Source organism: Durio zibethinus, chromosome 27 (assembly GCF_047325235.1).
Source record: "Durio zibethinus cultivar Kanyao isolate XHJ-2024 chromosome 27, ASM4732523v1, whole genome shotgun sequence".
In the NCBI taxonomy this organism is placed as follows: domain Eukaryota; kingdom Viridiplantae; phylum Streptophyta; class Magnoliopsida; order Malvales; family Malvaceae; genus Durio; species Durio zibethinus.
The window spans coordinates 12896823-12920367 of NC_143188.1; the positions used below are offsets into that span (position 1 = coordinate 12896823).

General features: G+C 32.3%; 1 protein-coding gene across 1 annotated transcript; it reads left to right on the plus strand.

Annotated features, from left to right (window-relative positions):
- Window positions 1-8353: 8353 nt before the first annotated feature.
- Window positions 8354-10494, plus strand: LOC149510950 (uncharacterized). The gene is made up of 2 exons (XM_089756348.1): window positions 8354-9159; window positions 9585-10494. The coding sequence occupies exons 1-2, from the start codon at window positions 8354-8356 to the stop codon at window positions 10492-10494; spliced, it is 1716 nt and encodes a 571-aa protein (XP_089612474.1).
- The last annotated feature ends 13051 nt before the right edge of the window (window positions 10495-23545 follow it).

Sequence of the window (23545 nt, forward strand, 5' to 3'; positions counted from 1 at the left end):
CTCTAACTTGTATAGTTCTCCTCAGATCATGTGAATCACGATGAAAGAATAATATTTGTTTTTGACTGGTGACAATGCTATTTATCAAAAAATTCAGAGTCAAACTTAGATGATTTGTATAATTATTTTAAAAAAATTATATCTAGTAAGTATGAGATTTGAATTTCACCTACAACCCCTTCCTTTATCAAATATTAATTATTGAATATGTTTTATGTTTTCAAAATTCAATTAAACAAAACAAACAAAAGCAGAATTTTTGAAAAAAAAAAAACAAAAAACAATTTTAAACGGTCCAATAATTTGCCAATTGTACAAGATTTTCCTTGACTATAAATGTTATTTTTGGTAATACTATATTAACTATTCCTTGTCAAGTAGCTAGCTAGGTAGCATATAGCATGCGTTCAATTGGCCATGGTTTTCAAAGCTCAAATTGCATTTTTACTTTATTTATAAATATATATTTGCTGATATTGTGCATCTATATAAACAAATTGCTATCGATTACTCTATGGTTACCACACAAGCAAAATTTAGACTTGTTCCTATTGTATGAAGTGAGTTTCTAAGATAGATATATTTTATCTATCGTTTATATATAAAAGTATGAATTCCAATAATGTTAAAATTGATTAATTTAAAAACTACTATAAATATTTAAATGAACAAATTTATCTTTAAATATATAACTTTTGTTAATTTATTTAAATTTAATTTAAAACAATTAAAATTAAAAATAGAATTTATGTGAAATTAAATTATTTAAAATCTTAAAATTTTAATTTTAAAAGCATTAAAAGTGATTGACTCAAAATACCCTTAGTAAATTTTTTCTATAAATTTTAATTTAAATGAATATTTTATTATTAGACTTATTTATTATAATTAAACTCAAAATGTGCTAAAAGTGATTAACTAAAATACCCTTAATAAAATTTAACTCCAAAAGTCTTAAATGTGATTGATTAAAATACCATTACTAATTTTTTTTTATAAATTTTAATATAAATGAATTTTTTTATTATTAGTCTCCTTTTTTATAACTAGACTTTTATTAAAAATAAAACATGATTTTTATATCAAATAAAAATACAAATATAAGGAGATCAAAACTTATTATTGTGCATCTTAATGATGTATGGAGTTTGTTTCTTTATTGTTGTAAAAATAATTGGGCATGTAGTTTATGTTAATAAATAAATTCATTAAATATAATTATAATTAAGTCATTGAAGCTGTTTTTTCTATTTTATGCCTTTCAATTTTTTGTTTAATTGATTTGCTAACTATATATGTATGTTAATTATTTTATTATTTGTATTTTTATGAGTTGAACATTTTATCATTGATAATATAATTAAATATTTTTAATCCATTGAAATAATTCTTTGATATATATATTATTTTTATAATTTAGCTTGACCTCTATAATTAATTTTTCTTTTGTATTTTTTCTTTAGAATTTTATAATTGTTATTTCCAAGAACAAAAACTAATATCAAATCAATTGCAAATCAATTGCAAATCAATTACAAATCAATTGCACATCCTCCCTCCACCAACAATTAACAGTATGTGATTTATTGAATAGTTTAATTTGACTTTCCACTTAGAGATTTAAAATGAGGTAGTTGAAAACCAAATTACCATAAGAATTATTCATTATAAAAATAAAAAAGTTTAAAAACTTACAGCACATTTTAACTTTTAAAAAATGTCAAGGTCTTGGTGTGCTTTAGAATATCGCAAATGGCACACAAATCAACTACAAAAGCAAGGGTTGATTTAACATATTTAAAGTTTAAATATAAATTCATTTACATATTTAGCATTTGAATTTCACAAATGGCTTATAAATCAATTTATTTATATAATGTTTTTAAAAAGTAATGTGTAAGATATTTAAATTTTAAATAATTTTTTATTTATAATTATGCCTATTGATAAGCTTTACTTTAATTTTTTTAATTTTATTTATATTTGATAATTTATATATTTATATCATATAAAATATTAATAATTTATATATTTGTATCATATTTTATATGAAAATTATGTGTTATAATTTTTATTAATATAAAAATATAAAATATATATTTTTTAATTTTGTTAAATTTATATATTAAATTTGACAAAATTTTATATTGTATCACTTTTATTTTTTTATTTGTATTATTTTATATTATGTCATGATTTTTATTTTAGATTATAAAATCTAATCTTATCCAAAAAAAAAGGTCTTCATAAAAAAAAATCATCAAGGAAAACCAAAGAAACTATGAGAGAAGAAAACGACGCAAGCAACGTGATAGGTGGATGCATTTGCTTGCCAAAGCATTTATATTTATCTCGATCTCTGTAAAAGATAGGATAACAAAATAGATATAAACAAAAGAAAAGAAGATGCACTAACAAAAAGCTCCAAAGCTAGGTGGGTACATTTTCTTGCAAAAGCACTAAATTTATATCTATGTAAAGCATACAACAAAAGATGCACGTACCACTACAAAATATTTTTTTATATATTGATATTTGGTTATATTGATGTAGACATCGATTTTGTCCGGGCCTATTATTTTTATTTTAATATAATATTAATAATTTTTATAATAATAATAATAATATTTTTTTAAAAAATAATTATTAATTATATAAAAAATAAAAAAAATAATAAGAATAAAACTAAAACAAAAACAAAACAAAAAAATTAAAAAAAAACAAAAAGTAGGGTGGCTGGCACTGCTGCCGCCCCTGACCAGCCACCCTACAGCCACCGACCAACTACTCACCAGCCTACCTACAGCCACCCAGATTCCCTTAAAGCTATTTAAAATCCACAGCCCTTTTCCCTACGAGGGGCTAAAAAAAAAAAACCACCATTTTCCAAAAAGCTAAGCCTCCCTCGAACCTTCTTTTTCGAAAGCCCTCGGAACCCCTTTCGAAAACTTTCAGACGAACTACACCCCATCAAAATACTTTCAACAACCATAAACACCACACCAAACCCATACCCAAACAGAAACGTAAAAACAGATCTACACAAAACATGAAAAAAACAAACACAATCCTCCCCGCAGGGAGGAACCTCAGCGCCAAGCTTCCTGCAAGAACAAAAAAAGAATCAGATCAGCCTTGGTTTTACAAAAAAAAAAAAAGGAAAACAACAAACTCAAAAAAGTTCAAACCCCGATCCACGTCGATCAGGGCTTGTTCTCTCGAAAAGGACCTTGAATCTGAACTCAGGAGGCCGAGAGGAGCATCGCGGTGAATTTTAGTAATTTTTCGGCCACCGGCGACCACCATCGACGGTGACCAGTGGCATCGGTGTGGTTCTCCGGTGATCGGACGGTGGACAGCCAGACCTCTCTGCCAGAGCTCTCTCTCCCTCTCTCCCTCCCTTTTTTTTTTCTAAAACAAAAAATAATGAATAAAAAAAATCTTCAGCTATATATAGGAAAGCAAAACTCAAAACGACATCGTTTAGGAAAAAACCCAAAACGACATCGTTTCAACCAAAGAGGATCCACGCGTGGACCCGGATCCAACTCGAGATCCATGTAAATGGACCCGTCAACCCGTTTCAGTCAACCTTGAACCGGTTCAAATGAACCACCAGTAAACCGATTTGAACCGTCGGATCACCCGAACTGTCGGAACCTGAACCGCTGATCGAACTGGTCAGACCGACCCATACCAGCGTTGATCGGACCATTGACCGGTCCGGTTCAGGTAAAAAAATTTTTTTTTTGAATTTTCTAAATTTTTTTTTATATATTATTATTTTTGTTATTCTGAGTTTGTTTTATTTATTCTTGCATGATAAATTTTTAAATTTGTTAGAATAAATGTTTCATTGTTTTAATAATAATAAAAATGAAAGTAATAATTAAAAATATATATTAAAAATGTTAAAAAAAATTAATAATTTTTATTATTTTCCCTGCCTAGATGTTAGATGGAATAAAAAATATTTTTTTAAAAGATAATTCCGCCTAGATGTTGAGAAATTATTATGAATAAATTTTCATAAAAAAAAACACATAAGAAATTTTTAATTAGTTTTGAAAAATTATAAAAAATTGAACTTGCTCCGAAAGTTCACCTAGATGATGGAGATTTTTAGAGATGTTCGCGTTTTACTTAAATCTTAAACACTAATTTTTAATTTTCAAAATCCTAAGTTTTTAAAACCCCTAAAAATTCAAAATCCCCTAAGATTCAAAACCTCCTAACAATCCTAAAGATACGTGTGAAAATTCTATTTGAAGTAATTTGTTCCCGAATGCCGCTTAGATGATGGAGTATTTAGGAAATTTTACTTCGATAAGTATTTTCACACGAGTTCTTAATTCACATTAATAATAAAATTAATAAATAAAAAGTATAATAAAACTAGGATCTTAAATATAAACAGCCGCACCTAAACTTTGCCTAGATGTTGGAGAGTCAAGGTGGTCTCATTATATTTAAGAATCAAACTCTTAAATTGCATTTCATTGTAAATGACATTCATTAGCATACATACATTGGCATGTTATCATCAATAATTGATTGCATTATTCTCTCTTTAATTTGTTGTTTGATGATAAAATTTTTTATAGTAAAAAAAAAATAATACTTTTAAAAAAAATCTTTTTGTGATATTATAAAATAAAATAAAAATAATATTCCGAAAGAAATAATTCTTGGTACTTTGCCTAGATGTTGGAGAGTCACTAACAATTATTTTCTATAAAGATTGTTATTTCATTTTAAGGGTTATTGTATTAAATCTTAGGCGAAAAGAGTTATTTTAAATTCTGCCTAGACGATGGAGAATTTTAAGATAATTCTTTAACTTAAAGATTTTCTCAATAGTTCTAAATAAATATTTTAGCAAAATTTTATTTTTTTCAAGTGAAGGGAATTTGTGTTAAATTTCAAATTAAAATCATTTTTATCCAACACCGAAAACAGCGCATAATTAAATGGTACCAATTTATGGGCGTGGTGGGGGTGCTAATCCTTCCCCATGCGTAACCAACTCTCGGACTCAACTTGGTTTTTTGTGGATCGAAATTTATCTTTTTGATAAACTTTAAACCTGTTTTTATAGTTTTATCAAAAAATAACCTTTTTGGTGGCCAATCATATCCTAACAAAGATTGGTGGCGACTCCCCTTTTTTTATTTTCTTCAATTTTCAAACTCGTTTTATGTCTGGCGGTCTCAAAATCGTTACGACAGCTTGGCGACTCCACTGGGAAAAAAATTCGAGAGTCAAGCTAAAACTTTTAATTATGCACTATTAAGAATTGTTGGATTTAATTGGTTTTATTTGACATTTCCTTTAATTTCCTTCACCTTGATTTTTCAAAAAAATATATATATGTTAATAAATAAAACAAATTGTATGTTAGTTATTAATTTATTTTGATTTTGTGATTATGATTTATTCATGTTATTTTAATTAATACATTATTTTAATTAATACACACTTTGCATATTCATGCATGAGCTCTAGACCCGGGCTCTATCCCTTTTAGGAGGAAGTAAAGTAGCTACGCTCTCGTGAGGTGATAACCTCCACATTTGCTAGCAAAATATTTCCACTCAGATTGAACCCGTTCCGTTAGTAACCTGTAATGGGTGAGGATCGAGGAGCCTTACTAGTCTATAATGGATAATGATGTGAGGAATAGTCTGGGAACCTTTAGACACGTAAATCTTAACCCGGCATATAGTGTGCCATAAGGTCCGACTTTAGGATAGAGCCATACTGTCCCTTCTATGAGAAAATTACCTAAGTTAGGACACTATGTATATTCTGTTATGACGTATGTTATGCTTGTTCATTCATTTACTCATTTTTGTTTATTTTTTTTATTTACATTATTGATTTGTTTAATTCTTTTGTTGTTTTCAATTTTGTTGCATGCATCATATAGGTACCATATTTTCAGAGGGTATTGTTTTAGACCCATCTTTAGCAAGAAAAACTTTCAAAAAACCTAAAGGATGTCATCCATGTGTAAGAGCTACTTAGAGGTCAAGAGCCATTCATAAGGTGCTCAGAGGAAGGAAAGAGATTGCTTAGTAGATGGTCACATATCAGTGCTACCACAGTCAATGCATATGGATCTCAGTCAGAATAATATATCAGAATTGGAAGCCATTTGGAAACAATGGAGAACAGAGAGAAAAGAATTTTTTTTAAAAAAATATGAGGATGTGGCATTGCTTATGTCAGTGAAGGTTGATGAACAGTTGATGAGAGCCGCAATACAGTTCTGGGATCCATCTTATCGATGCTTTATATTCAACCAAGAAGACTTGGCCCCCACGATCGAAGAATATTCTTCTTTACTCCGGATAGAGTCTACCAATCAAGATAAAATCTATTGAAAAGAGCATAAGACTATCGGATATAGAAAGAAGTTAGCTAAGATCATGCAAGTGGAGGTTGAAGAGATAGACAAGCACAAGAAAAAAAAGAATGAGGTTGAGACCATTCCATCAGCTTTTCTACTCGAGTACATAAGAAAGTATATTGATATTGATCAGGGGTTAGATGTGTTTGCTTTGGCCGTCTATGGATTGATGATATTCCCTAAGGTTTTAAGACATATAGAAACATCAGTGGTGGATTTCTTTGAACAATTAGATAAAGGTATAAACCTTTCACCAACTATTTTGGCAGAGACTATTAAATCATTTAATTTTTATCGAAGAAAGGGTGAAGGACGATTTATGAGGTGTGCTCAATTACTTTTTATCTGGCTTAGAAGCCATTTGTGGGGAAAAGAAAAGACATCATTTTGGCCATTCTTCGTTCACTTCAGTTCTATTAAGGAGCTTATTGCTAAATAATGGAGGAAAGATTGGACAAAAGGTCAATGGTTGGCATTCTTTCTGAAGCTCACTAGCAAAGAAGTAACATGGAGGGCATCATGGATGCTTTTGATGGTCATCTTATATAGTTGTAGAGATGAGTCATGGGTACCTTTGTTAGGAATATAGGGGGCAGTGAGTTATGCGTCTCTTATGGTTTAAAGACAATATGACTCACGGCAGTTTATCCCTATGACTTATGGACTTAGTTTACTCGAGTTTGATTATGGGACACCCAGTTACGTGAAAAAAGTTCGTGAAATCATCCAAGCATGAAAGCAGGTCAACCGAATGAGCCCAACTAGATTCACAGATAATGTTGCTAAAGGTTACCTTGCGTGAATGATGAAAAGGGTTAATGAAATTAGGCCTCTACCAGTTGATGTTTTAGAGAAATTACCAGCTCCTATTTTAATACCGGTATTGTCGACTCTTGAGATCGTCAACGAGAGTTTGAGATTGAAAAGAAAAGGTTAGAGAAAGAAAAGATGGCTATGAAGGATCAGGTTAACCAACTAAGATATGATTTGATGATGAGAAATGATGCAGTACAGAAGTTGACTAAAAAACGAAAAGTATTGAAATAGGATCTATAAAATCTACATCAAGAAAATAAAAAATTGAGGTTGGATAGTAGACCTTTGAAGGGATCCAAGAAGGATGTGGAAGAACTACAAGACATGGTGGAATATTGGAAGAACAGAGCTCAAGAAAATAAAGAAATGATCTCCACACTCACCAAAGAACAGCAAGAATGGAAAGAAAAATCTTCAGGAGCTTTTGAAAAGGTAGCTTGGCACCAAAAAGAAAGTGAAAAGCTGAAAGCTGAACTAAGGAGGGAGCAAAGCAAGAACTTCGATTTACAAAGTGAGAAAAAAGCCTTAGAGCATGAATTAATGAGCTTGGAGCTTCAATTGACAAGTAATCAGAGTCACATAGATAAGATTTTGACTGAGTGGCAGGATAGAGAAGATTATTGGGCTTGCACTTGCAATATAGAGGTAGATGCTCGAGAAATGTGGAGAGCGAAAAGTTTAGGGAGGCAGCAATACATCGAACATCTTACTACTCAAATCTACAAGGCTATTCGAAAAGCAAGCAATATGGTTGAAAAGGTAGAAGCACTGGAACAAGAGATTGTACCAACCCAAGGCCACAGTCAAAGATTATTGCACTTTTTGTATGAAGCTAGGGAGTAATATGCTCAAATCAAATGTTTTTATGGCTTTAATGCAAGAATGATGTATAAAGACTCCTATGGTTAATGAAAGTTTCTTTTTGTTTCGATCGATCTAAGATAGTACCCTAATTTGCATTTCATTCATTTCATGCACGTATTTTCATACTAATAATAATATCAATGACACTATATCATGCGATCTAATTCATGGCTAATAAACTAAGGTTTAAGGATAGCAAAGCCAAGGAACCAAAATTCGTCAATTTCGCATAGATATAATACTCGTTCTCAGACTCAAGCCATGGAAGAAGAGAATACAGCTAGATTTGAAAGGGTCAAAAGAGCACGGAAGGAGATACAAAAAAGAGTGATGGAAATACAACAAAAAATTGAAGAACAAATGGTTGAATTAAGACAACTGTTGATTGGATCAATGAAAGGAAAAAGAGTCGCTGGTGCATCAAGGATAAGAGATGAGGTCAATATGGAAAAGCCATTATACCCTCCGAGATTCACTCTACCTCAGGTTCAGGTTCAAATTCCTAGGGGTATACACATACAACCACCAAGTACACAGCCATACCCCTATGTCAATCATTCTGCAAGTCAACAACCAACCCACTTGAATACCAATTCGGGACCCATCCCAGTCGATCCCACCATGGTACCAAATCTTGATGACCCTATTGAACAAGAGAAGTCTCACGAAATGTCAGGACCTCTTATAAATTCAAAAATTCGAGACAAGTATGACCAACTCGAAGAGAGGCTCAAAGCGATTGAAGGTAATGACATTTATGGGGTTATTGTTACCAATGAGCTCAGCCTAGTGCCTGACTTGGTTATCCCACCAAAATTCAAGACCCCAAATTTTAAAAAATACGATGGGACAAAGTGTCATTCTGCTCATATCACCACGTTTTGTAGAAAGATGACGGGTCATACCCATAATGATAAACTATTGATATACTGTTTTCAAGATAGTTTGACTGGTTCAGTAGCTAAATGGTACATGCAGTTAGATCAGAGCAAGATCCATTCATGGAAAGACTTGGGTAAAGTTTTTCTTGCTCAGTATAAGCACGTCTTGGATACAGCCCCTGATAGGTTGTCATTACAAAATATGAAAAAAAAGTCAATGGAAACCTTCAAAGAATATGCACATCGATGAAAAGATGCAACGGCCCAGGTCCAACCGTTACTAATTAAAAAAGAGATAACCGTGCTATTCGTCAATATACTGAAGGCTCTGTATTATGATAGATTGATGGGAAATGCCACAAAAAAATTTTTTGACATAGTAATTTCAGGGGAGATGATAGAGAACACTATCAAAAGTGATAAAATTAAAAGGTCTAAAAAGAAGACAGTAACTTTAAGGAAAAAATAGCAGGAGACACATGTCGTCGCTCATAGAAATCCATCACACCATTCTTTTGTCCTGTATAATCCATACCCCCTTACTACTCTGCCACAAACCAAATCTCTCAACAACCATACCATTACAAAGCACCCCAACAATCGCTACCCAGACCAAGTTTTAGCCCTCAACCATCCAATTACACCCCTACACCTCCAGCTCGACCATTTACCCGACCAACATACCCAAACAGCAATCAAAGAAACTCACAGAATAATAACAATTGGGAAAGACCTCATTTTGACCTAATTTCTATGTCTTACACCGATTTGTACCCCCAGTTAATGAAAGGCCACCTTGTCACTCCCACTTCTATGAAACCATTAAGACCACCTTACCCAAGTTGGTATGATCCTAATGCCAAGTGCGATTATCATTATGGAGTTGTAAGACACTCTACTGAAAATTGCACGGTATATAAACACAAGGTGCAAGGTTTGATAAATGATGGGCTTTTATCTTTTGATACTAAATTCAAGCCAAATGTCAATGGAAACCCTTTGTCGGATCATACCGAAGGGAAAATCAATATGGTGGGTAAGGAAAAATATATGAAGATCAAAAGATGCACGGATGAAGTAAAGACCTCTTTTGAACAGGTGTATGACTGTTTATATGAGACGGGCATGATTCAACCATTATTTTTGGATGACAATGGCAGTCATGAAGACCTTGACCATTTTTGTAAATATCATGGGAGAACAATTGGACATTCGATCCGAAGTTGTGAGGTCTTTAAGCAAACATTACAAAGCTTGATGGATGAGCCCATCATTGAATTTTATGATGAATATGATGGAAATAGTGTGAATACAGTGGGTGACGAGCGTTCTAGCAAGTCTTTTATCCCCAAATCCCTCACTATTTACTATGATGAGAAACCAGAGCCCCTAACTGAGAAAATTATCTTCTCTCTCAGGACACCAATGACCATTAATGTCCCTAGTCCATTCCCTTATCAGACCAACAAAGTAGTATCATGGCGATATGATTATGATGTAGTGATGCGAGGGCTAATATAACCTCTAATAGTCCGAGCACGGAGTATACCGCCAACATAGCGAGAATAAGAGGAATGATCCGAAGTGGTCGAATTTACACTTTTGAAATGTCAGAAAGGGCCAGGAAAGGGAAAGGCAAGATAGGAGAAGAAGATGTAAAGGAAAGCCAAGATTCCCAATCGGTGGTAAGCTCGAAAGTTCAAGTTAACAAATCGATATAAAAAAAAGAAGCTTGTGAGTTTCTGAAGATCATCAAACACAGTGAGTATAGTGTGATGGACCAACTAAATAAACTATCAGTTCGTATTTCCTTACTGTCATTACTACTGAATTTTGAGCCGCATAGGAATGCTTTGCTAAAAGTGCTTAACTAAGCTTATGTCGAGCATAACATTTTTGTTGAAAAGGTAAACCACATGGTTGGAAATATTATAGCCTCAAATTTTATCACCTTCAATGATGATGAAATACCTCCGGAAGGATGTGGTAGTATTAAGACCTTACATGTTACTGTCAAGTGCAAGTCTCACACTATGGCCAAAGTGTTGATTGACAATGGATCGTCTATTAATGTTATGCCTCTGACGACATTATCAAAACTTTCAGTGGATCCCTCTCACATGTGGAATAGTCATATGATTGTAAGAGCATTTGACGGGGCACGGAGAGAGGTAATTGTGATATAGAGATCCCATTACAGATTGGTCTTTGTACCTTCAATATCATATTTCAAGTAATGGACATAACTCCAGTATATAGTTATCTACTTGGAAGACCTTGGATTCACACGATCGAAGCTATACCTTTATTACTACATCAGAAGGTAAAATTCATCATAAAAGGAAAACAAGTGTGTGTGGATGGTGAAGAGGACTTTCGGTAACAAAAGCCTTAACAACTCCCTACGTTGAGATAGCAGAAGAAGCAATTGAATGTTCTTTTAGAGCTTTTGAAGTAGCAAATGCTACTTATGTAAGAGACGGGTCAAGGATACCGATCTCTCAATTATCAAAAGCTATGAATATGGTAATTAAACAGACTACTGGTAAAGGTTGGCGAGTGGGGCAAGACTTAGGAAAAGCTCTACAAGGGATCGTAAGAGCACCATGCCCGATTGAAAACAAAGAAAGATAAGGGTTAGGCTATAAGCCTACAGCTACTGATAAGAAAAATGTAATACTGGAGAAAAAAGAAAAGAGAATGGCACGCCTTAAAGGATAAGATTTGATTGATGGGAAAATGATGTTCCCTTATTTGTATGAAACCTTTCATTCAGTAGAGCATATCTATCCTGGGTCGATAGGAGTTGAACAAGGAGGACTGGTAATGGGATTAGAGGAAGCTTTCTCACGACTTCAAGTGGAAGCGGATGAAGGAGTCATGCAAAATGAAGAGATCTCTTTTCCTTTTTAGGAGACTCAAAGAATGGTGTATCATTTTTGTTGTCCTTGAACCTTTAAACTCAAAATTTCCAATTGTTTCTGCCCAAGAGCATACGAAGGTTAAGTGTATGGGCTTATTTTCATTGTCTTAATAAAATGATGAATGCAATACATTTCACTTATACCGTGTTCCCTACTTTTCATTTTTCCTTTCTTTCATTACCATTTTCCTTGCCCTTGCCAAGATCAATATATATTTCTTTGTGATTATACCCATTTTTAGGTTTTCTAATAATGAACATTATGGATGACCAAGGCAATAACACCGGGTTTGATTTTAAAAATTTGACTCATATTAACGAGCTTGATAACGATGTTGATTCAAAAGACTATGATTTACCTCATGATTTGTTGAAATGGATAGAACAAGGAAGAAAATTATAGAACCCCATCAGGAATCAACTGACCCATTAAATTTGAGAGATGGTGACAATAAGAAAGAAGTCAAGATCGATACTTCACTATCACCGATTGAGAAGCAAAAGTTGGTGAATCTGCTGTAAGAGTACATTGGTGTATTTGCATGGTCTTACCAGGATATGCTAGGACTTAGCATAGAAATAGTTGAGCATAGGCTACCTTTAAAACCAGAATGTCGACCAGTACAACAGAAGTTGAGATGCATGAAGCCAGAAATATTGCTGAAGATAAAAAAAGAAGTAAAAGAGTAATTTATGCTGGTTTCTTAAAAGTAGCCAAGTACCCTGAATGGGTAGCCAATATAGTCCCAGTTCCCAAAAAAGATGAAAAAGTTAGAATGTGTGTAGACTATCGAGATTTAAATAAGGCTAGCCCAAAGGATAACTTTCCATTGCCACATATTGATACCCTTGTGGATAACACTGCTAAGCACTCTACTTTTTCATTCATGGACGGGTTCTCTGGCTATAATCAGATTAAAATAGCTTGTGAAGATATGGAGAAAACTACATTTGTGACAATGTGGGGGACGTTTTGCTATAAAGTTATGCTTTTTGGGCTAAAGAATGCTGGTACCACATATCAAAAAGCGATGGTCACTTTTTTTCATGATATGATGCATAAGGAGATAGAGGTATATGTTGATGATATGATCGCTAAGTCTTAGGAAGGGGAAGATCATGTTGTTAATCTCAAAAAGCTTTTTGAAAAATTATAGAGATACCAGCTCAAGCTGAATCCAGCTAAATGCACCTTTGGTGTTAAATTTGAAAAATTGTTAGGGTTTATAGTCAGTGAAAGAAGTATAGAAGTAGACCTTGATAAAATTTGAGCCAGTCAATAATTGTTAGCACCACGCACACAAAGGGAAGTGAGGTTTTTTGGGGTGATGGAATTATATTTCTCGTTTTATATCCCAACTTACCTCGAAATGTGATCCAATCTTCAGGTTGCTTCGTAAAAATAATCCTGGTGAATGGGATGAAAAATGCCAAAATGCATTTGAAAAGATTAAAAAGTATTTGATAAGCCCGCCGGTGTTGGTTTCACCAGTTGCAGGAAGACCATTGATTTTATATTTAACGGTTCAAGAAAAATTGATGGGATGTGTATTGGGCAAAGAGACGAAACTAGCAAGAAAGAGCATGCTATATACTATTTGAGTAAAAAGTTTACAAGTACGAGGCCAAGTACCCTCAAATAGAAAAAATATGTTGTGCCCTGGATTGGACTACTCGTAGACTCAGACAATACATGCTCTACCATACGACGTGGCTAATATCAAATTGGATCCCCTCAAGTACATTTTTGAAAAAACATCTTTATCAGGCAGGCTAGCGAGATGGCAGGTCATGCTCTCAGAATATGATATTGTGTATGTGACACAAAAATCTATAAAAGAGAATGCAATTACTGATTTTCTTGCTGATCGAACTATAGAAGATTATGAACCTATGAAGTTTGAGTTTTCAGAGGAAGATTTGGTGGCAATCTTGCAGGATGAAGATATAAAGCCTGTAAGAGAAGTATGGAAAATGTTTTTCGACGGAGCATCCAATATAATGGGGCATGGCATTGGAGTAGTGCTAATATCCCCAGAAGGAAATTATTACCCATGTACCGTAAGGTTAGATTTCAATTGCACAAACAATGTAGCTGAATATGAGGCATGTGTCATAGGGTTACAGATGGCCATTGAAAAGAAAATTGAAACACTAGAAGTATATGAAGATTCAACCTTGGTAATTTATCAACTAAAAGGTGAATGGAAGATCAGGGACTCGAAACTAGTGTTATACCAAAAGCACATAGCTGGCTTAAGGAAACATTTTCAAGAGATTCATTTTTAGCATGTTCCTCGAGAAGAAAACCAGATTGTTGATGCCTTGGCCACTTTGGCAGCAATGTTTAAGTTAAATAATGGTATGGGAATCCAACCCATTAAAGTACAAATGAAAGTTTCACCAGCCCACTATTCAAATGTGGAAGAAGAGGTAGATTGACAACCATGGTACTATGACATTGTACAGTATATCAAGTGTCAAGACTACCCAGAATGGGCTTCAAAAAATGATAAGAGGATCATTCGAAGATTAGCAGCAGGTTTTGTGCTTGATGGAAAATTCCTATATAAAAAAAATCGAGATCAGATTTTGCTAAGATACGTTGATGCTGTGGAAGCGAGAATGATACTTGAGGAAATACACGAAAAATTTTATGGAACACATGCTAATGGGCATATGATGACCAAACAGATCATGAAAGCTGGTTACTACTGGTCTACAATGGAAAATGATTACATCAGTTATGCCAGAAAATGCCATAAATGCCAAATTTATGCAAATAAAATTCATTCTCATCTAGTCTTGCTACACGTCTTGGCACCACCATAGCCTTTCTCCATGTGAGAAATGAATGTGATTGGACCCATAACCCCTAAAGCTTCAAATGGGCATCAATTTATCTTTGTGGTAATCGATTATTTTACAAAATAGGTGGAAGCAGCTTCGTATGCTAGTATTATGCGATCAGTGGTGTGTAAATTTATAAAAAGAGAGATAATATGTTGGTATGGTCTTCCGGAAAGGATTATCTCAGATAATGCTAGCAATTTAAATAATAAAATAATGAAAAAATTGTGTGCACGTTCAAGATCAAGCATCATCATTCAGCACCATATTGCCCAAAAATGAATGGTGCAGTGAAAGCTGCGAATAAGAACATCAAGAGAATATTGGGGAAAATGACTGACACTTATAAGGATTGGCATGAAAAGTTATCTTTTGCTTTGCTTGCCTATAGAACATCAATCTGAACTTCCATAAGGGCCACCCCATTTTCACTAGTGTATGGGATAGGAGCTGTACTGTCAATTGAAGTGAAAATTCCTTCTCTGAGGGTGTTGATAGAGACAAAATTGGATGAGGCAGAATGGGTTCAAGATCGTTTCGAGCAGCTGAATCTTATTGAAGAGAAAAGGCTCTCAGCACTCAGTTATGGACAAATATATTAAAGAAGAATCATGCAAGCACATGACAAAAGGATATGACCTCGATGCTTTCGTGAGGGTGAATTGGTTTTGAAAAAGATTTTGCCATATCAGCATGACAATAGAAGAAAATGGACGTCCAACTGAGAAGGTCCATATGTGGTAAAAAAGGTTTTTTCTGGTGGGGCTCCGATCCTTAAAAAATAGACAGAGATGAATTGCCAAGTCTTGTAAATTCAGATATTGTCAAGAAATATTTTGCTTAAAAAAAGATAAAAAAATATAAAACAACAAAAAAATATAAAAAATATAAAAAATGAAAAAAAATAAAAATAAAAAAATGAGAAAGGAAGTGATTCAGATTGAAAACTTGAAAAAGGCAGTTTGAGTCAAAAATGGGTCATTTAAGCTAAAAACCTGTAAAGACGGCTTGAATGAAGGTGGAACTTGGAGAAAAATTTTTCCAGAGAATGAAGGAGTGGTATCGAATGGATGAATTGTCACCAGAATTAAAAGAGATGACTTTTAGGGGGCAAGTTCTCATTAGTCACAGATGTGGGGCAAAGATTGGTCATATGAAATCACAGGTGACAAGATCGCAAATGTAACAAGTTTTTAGGAAAAGACCTGGTCTGAATAGGTCGAGGTTGTCCAAATGTTCATTATTTAGAGAATTGATATTTGATTTTTGATTTTTGAAATACTTTTGAATCATCTGTTCTTTATGTCTCGAAAGGCTTATCTTTCTAAACCCGAAATATCCTATTACTGATCGTATTGAACACCTAACTTTTAACCTGAAATCATTGCATTTGTCATTTAAAACTAAGATATTGATTGATAAAGTTCATAATAGACCAATGCATCGTTCGAAAAGAGAATGCAATATGAGGATGACAAAAATAGTAACATGGAGGCAGAAAGAATGAAAGGAAATCGATTGATTACTGAAGACAAAGAAAGAAAAATGGGATAAAGAATAAAACAAAGAGAGATTTTAGAACGACTAAAAGCCAAATGGGTCCGTCATGAAACAGAGATTTCTGGTCGAAAATTGAAAGATTCAAAAGGATGAGATTACTGGAAGCGGCTTTTAAAGTCTGAAAGAATTGAACCAAAAGTTGAATTAACTTGGATAAAATGCATGATATAATTCGTTGATGGCATCTTTGTCTTTTCATTCATCACAATCATTACACGCATTACATGCCTCTCGATAAGTTGCATAGAAGGTTTCTTTATGAGACATTAGGAAGAATCAACATTTTTTTCTCTCGAAACAAAAATGATGGCCTTGAAGATGGTATGTTAGCACAATCTTCAAAGTTAAAACTGTTGCTCTATGGAGTACCCAATCTCTTATTTCTCAACTCACAGCTTAGTCTGGTATAATTCCCTGACTTACGGTTCAATTCCAGTCATATTTAACTCGCGGTTTAATCTCGATCATTTCATTAATTCTCTGACTTGTGATTCAATCCCAGTCATCTTTATCTTTTGACTCGTGGTTAATCCTGGTCATTTCATTAATTGCCCGACTTGCGATTCAGTCCCAGTTGTCTTTAATCTTTGACTCGTAGTTTAATCTCGGTCATTTCATTCTCTGACCTACGGTTCAGTCCCAGTCTTCTTTAATCTTTGACTCATGGTTTAATCTCAGTCATTTCATTCTCTGACCTACGGTTCAGTCCCAGTCTTTTTTAATCTTTAACTCGTGATTTAATCCCGGTCATTTCATTAATTTTATGACTTGTGGTTTAGTCCTAGTCATCTTTAATCTTTGACTCGTGGTTTAATCCCTATCATTTCATTAATTTTTTGACTTATGGTTTAGTCCCAGTCATATTTAATCTTTGGCTCATGGTTTAATTCTGGTTTCTTTATTCTTCGATTCGCAGTTCAATCCCGATCTCTTTAATTTAAAATCGTAGTTTAATCTCAATTGTTGTTATTTTTTGACTCATAGTTTAATCCCAATCTCTTTATTCTCCGATTCGTGATTCAATCCCGATCTCTTTAATTTAAAGTCACAGTTTAATCTCAATTGTTGTTATCCTCTAACTCGTGGTTTAATCTCGGTCTCCTCTTTTCTGACTTGTAATTCAATCCAAGTTCAATCCGGATCTTGTTATTCTTTGACTCGCAGTATCATTCCGATCACTTTTTTTATTATTCAACTTTCGATGTTGCCTTAATCAATTCTTTATTTTTCAACTCACGATGTCGTTTTCTTTATCACTTAACTTTACCTGTAAAAATAAAAAATATATATAATAAAAAATAAAAAAAATTCATGATTTGCTTTCGGACAAAATCGTTATCTTTATCTTTGCTCTATTTCTGATTCTCAGTAATGTGCAAAGAGGGGCAGCTGTAGACACCGATTTTGTCCAGGCCTACTATTTTTATTTCAATATAATATTAATAATTTTATAATAATAATATTTTTTTAAAAAATAATTATTAATTATATAAAAATAATAATAAAACAATAATAATAAAATAAAAACCAAAAAAACAAAAAATAAATAAAAAAATAAAAAAGAGAAAAAAACAAAAAGTAGGGTGGCTGGCACTGCTGCCGCCCCCGACCAGCCACCCTACAGCCACCGACCAACTACCCTACCAGCCCACCTACAGCCACCCTACAGCCACCCAGATTCCCCTAAAGCTATTTAAAATCCACAGCCCTTTCCTCTACGAGGGGCTAAAAAAAAAAACCACCATTTTCCAAAAAGCTAAGCCTCCATTGAAGCCTCTTTTCTGAAAGCCCTCGAAACCCCTTTCAAAAACTTTCAGACGAATTACACCCCCTTAAAATACTTTCAATAACCCCAAACACCACACCAAACCCATACCCAAACAGAAATGCAAAAATAGATCTACACAAAACATGAAAAAAACAAACACAGTCCTCCACGCAGGGAGGAACCTCAGCGTCAAGCTTCCTACAAGAACAAAAAAAGAATCAGATCAACCTTGGTTTTACAAAAAAAAAAAAAGGGAAAACAGCAAACTCAAAAAAGTTCAAACCTCGATCCACGTCGATCGGGGCTTGTTCTCTCGAAAAGGACCTCGAATCTGAACTCAGGAGCCCGAGAGGCGCATCGCGGTAAATTTTGGTAATTTTTCAGCTACCAACAGCCACCGCCAGCGGTGACCAGCGACGGTCGGTGGGGTGCTCCGATGACTGGACGGCGGATGGCCGGACCTCTCTGCCAGAGCTCTCTCTCCCCATTTTTTTTCTAAAACAGAAAATAATGAATAAAAAAAAATCTTCAGCTATATATAGGAAAGCAAAACGCAAAACGACGTCGTTTAGGGAAAGACCCAAAACGACGTCGTTTAGGGAAAGACCCAAAACGACACCATTTCAACTAAAGAGGATCCGCGCGTGGACCCGAGCTGACCCAAGATCCGCGTAAATCGACCCGTCAACTTGCTTCAGCCAACCTTGAACCGGTTCAGATGAACTGCCAGTAAATTGGTCTGAATCGTCGGATCACCCGAACTACTGATCGAACCGGTCAAACCGACCCAAACCAGCGTTGATCGAACCGTTGATCGATCTGATTCAGGTAAAAAAAAAAAAAATTTTTGAATTTTCTAAATTTTTTTTTATATTATTATTTTTGTTATTTTGAGTTTGTTTTATTTATTCTTGCATGATAAATTTTTAAATTTGTTAGAATAAATGTTTCATTGTTTTAATAATAATAAAAATGAAAGTAATAATTAAAAATATATATATTAAAAATGCTAAAAAAAATTAATAATTTTTATTATTTTTCCTGCCTAGATGTTGGAGGGAATAAAAAATATTTTTCTAAAAGATAATTCCGTCTAGATGTTGGAGAATTATTATGAATAAATTTTCATAAAAAAAAACACATAAGAAATTTTTAATTAGTTTTGAAAAATTATAAAAAATTAAACTTGCTCCGAAAGTCCGCCTAGATGATGTAGATTTTTAGAGATGTTCGCGTTTTACTTAAATCTTAAACACTAATTTTTAATTTTCAAAATCCTAAGTTTTTGAAACCCCTAAAAATCCAAAATCTTCTAAGATTCAAAACCTCTTAAAATCAAAACCTCCTAACAATCCTAAGGACACGTGTGAAAATTTTATTTGAAGTAATTTGTTCCCGGTGTCGCCTAGATGATGGGGTATTTAAAAAATTTTACTTCATTAAGTCTTTTCACACGAGTTCTTAATTCACATTAATAATAAGATTAATAAATAAAAAGTATAATAAAACTAAGATCTTAAATATAAACAGTCGCACTTAAGCTCTGCCTAGATGTTGGAGAGTCGAGGTGGTCTCATTATACTTAAGAATCAAACTTTTAAATTACATTTCATTGTAAATGGCATTCATTAGCATACATATGTTGGCATGTTATCATCAATAATTGATTGCATTATTCTCTCTTTAATTTGTTGTTTGATGATAAAATTTTTTATAGTAAAAAAAAAATAATACTTTTAAAAAAAATCTTTTTGTGATATTATAAAATAAAATAAAAATAAAATTTCGAAAGAAATAATTTTTGGTACTCTGCCTAGATGTTTGAGGTCACTAACAATTATTTTCTATAAAGATTGTTATTTCATTTTAAGGGTTATTGTATTAAATCTTAGGCGAAAAGAGTTATTTTAAATTCTGCCTAGACGATGGAGAATATTAAGATAATTCTTTAACTTAAAGATTTTCTCAATAGTTCTAAATAAATATTTTAGCAAAATTTTATTTTTTTTCAAGTGAAGGGAATTAGTGTTAAATTTCAAATTAAAATCATTTTTATCCAACATCGAAAATAGCGCGTAATTAAATGGTACCAATTTATGGGCGTGGTGGGGTGCTAATCCTTCCCCATGCGTAACCGACTCCTAGACTCAACCTGATTTTTCATAGATCGAAACTTATCTTTTTGATAAACTTTAAACCTGTTTTTATAGTTTTATCAAAAGGATAACCTTTTGAGTGGCAAATCATACCCTAACAAATATTGGTGGTGACTCTCCTCTTTTTCTTATTTTCCTCGATTTTCAAACTCGTTTTACGTCTGGCGGTCCCAAAATTGTTACGACAATTGATGACCAAATTCTATCAATAAAAAAAAATTTTACTGATAGATTTTTAATACTATCAGAATATATCATACTGATGATTATTAACGAAATCGTTAGTATAGGCTCAAAATAAAAATATTATTGGCTTACAAAAAATTGAATGAGATTATTGAAGGTGTTTTTAGCTAAAAATGTCTTCAATAATCTATTAAAAAAATTATAGAGAGAGATTATTAAAGGCGTTTTTAGCCAAAAATACTTTCAATAATTCATACAAAAAAAATTTTTATATGAATTATTTACTAACGGTTAAATTCCATCAATAAAAAAGATATACCATATTTATACCAATATTTTATTTAACCGCTGGTATAAATAAATTTTTTCTGACGATATATAACTATTCATTAGTTTAAATATATCATATACTGATGGTTATTAACGTAACCATTAGTATTGGCTCAAAAAAAAAACTATTGACTTATAAAACATTGAATCCATTCAAAAAATTTTGGAGATGGAATATTGAAGGCTTTTTTGATCAAAAACACCTTCAATAATCCATATAAAAAAATTTGGAGGGAATTATTGAAAGCGTTTTTTTTCAAAACTACCTTCAATAATCTAAACAAAAAATTTTATTAAGGGGATTATTGAAGGTGTTTTTGGTCAAAATCATCTTCAATAATCCCTCTAAAATATACTAAGCTTTTCCTCATAAAAATTTTATTTATTTGTAAAAATTCGCAATGTAGCTTGTTTATATGCATGGCTAATGCCAGCAGACACTCGATGGAGAATATAATACAAAAGTTTTTAGTTGATTAATTCCAGCACCATTTTCACAATGAAAGTCACCAAACTTCAAGATCTAAACAAATTCATAAGGCATAACTAAATTTTTTTTTAAATTAAAAAACTTGCATTAAATATAATTAAAGTTTAAATAATAATGATCATATGTATGCAATACGTTCATTTAATTTTTTTACAATAAAAATATAATTTGAAGGTAATAAGAAATATAAATTTTCAGATTTAAACTCTAACCTATTAGATATTATCCTTTAAAGGTGATTATATCATAGACCAATTGAAATGAATTTTGGATCGAGTATATTATACGTTTATGATGAATGTATATAATGTCACTGCCACAGTTAAGGAAGTATCATAAAGCAGATTATTGTTTTCATGGAACTTAAATACCTTGTTTTCTTTACAATATAGTCAGCTTTATTTGGTTATTTTGCATTATAGTATTGAACCTTTAGCTCCAAATTTTCCATTTTGATTATTGATTAATTTATTAAATTAATTATTTTCATTAATCATTGATTTTTAATTAAATTAAGACATTAACTAATTTTTATTTATTTCTTAATTAATATTGAAGTCCTGATTAAAGTAGGCTTTTAGCTATTTTATCCTTAGTTAATTATTTTCTTGTTAAATTAAAATATTGACTGGTTTTTATCTATTTTCTAACTGATTTTGAAGTTTTTATTGAAGTAAACTTTTTTAATTGAGATTTTTTATTAAATTAAATATTAAATAATTTTTATCTATCTATTTTTCTTATTAACATTGAAATTTTCAGCAAAATAATTGTGATGAATAAAACTTAAACTTAACTATATTAAAAATTACAAATTTTATTTCATTGAATCCTTGATGCAAATGTAAAAAAGTTTTCCTTGATTAATTGATGTTCTTTTCATCTTCACCTAAGGTTAATGTCCCAATGTTTAGGATTGCAAACCTATCAACCTGATGATGGAGAATTTTTGTAAAATCGAGTCTACAAGTTGGGGGATTTGCTTATCAAAATAAGACATATTATCTTGAAATTTTTAGGATTTGTCACCCCTTTTTTAATTTTTGAAGTGCCAATATTCACATGTTCTATCTTCTAAAAAAAAATCACTTATTAAAAAGGGATAATTAAGTTCCAATCGACCCTTTTTATTATTTTTAAAAAATTTTTTGTGAAGGGAAAGCAGACAAGGGATGGTGCAATTATTACATAAGTGCTTGATCCACTTTGAACACTCTCAAACCCAATGCAGCCCCCTTTCTCACAATTTCCATTGATACCTTTTAAAAGGAAAAAAAAATCAAATGAAAAAGCATTAATTCCCAGAAGCAGTGGATGATTAAAGATCTAAAAAGAGATAGAGTTGAAGTAAAAAATAATTATAATGTGAAAAGAAAAACAGTTAATAGAAAAAGATATGAATGATAAACATACAAGACAAGAGGCAACTTGTCTAACATGAATTATCTTAAAGTTACTATTAATTCACCCAAATGATCCCAACCCAAAAATTAATATTAAAATGATGAATCAAATCCAAAGATAGAGTTAAAGTCAAAAGTAATTATAAAGTGAAAAGAAAAAGTTAAGAATAAAGTGAAAAGAAAAAGTTAAGAGAAAAAGATATGGATGATAAATGTACGAAGCAAGGCTACTTGTCTAACATGAATTATCTTAAAGTTACTATTAATTTTTTTCATCACTGTGCAAAATGTAAGTTCCCTAGGAAAAGGTTTGGAAAGTGAGAAAGAAGTTTCCCCATTGGGATTCCAGCTACACAGCACACATCACTAAGCCGAATTAATGGCATATCATTTTCAATTGTATATTGGACCCAAATCACCATAGTAAGTCCTCTTAATTTCCATGTTGCTCACCAAATCACTCAATTTGATTTCTTTTCTTTGTCTTTGATTTTGAATTTCTAAACAATGATTTTGATGGCTATCCATTCTAAACTTGTTACCAAGAAGAGTTAAAAGAAAGGAATTCTTTTTTTTCAGAAAAGTCTTGGAGGAATTTTCTTTTTAGTTTCTATTCTACCCTATTTTGGATTCCAGTCGATCCCACTAGCTACAGGAACTTATCTTCACGAGAGAAGGGATTACGCCTTAAACTTAGGCAATCTTCCAAGTGCCTCATGCCTCATGCCACTGAGCCAAAAGCTCATTGGCAAGTCTTGGAGGAAATTGGGAAAGAGATAATCTAAAACTTGAGGGAATTCATCAGATTGAAAAGATCGAAAGGTAAAAAAAAGCAAAAAAAATACATAATTAATTATTATAATTAATAGATAAATATTATTTTAAAAAATAAAAAGATAAAGAAAG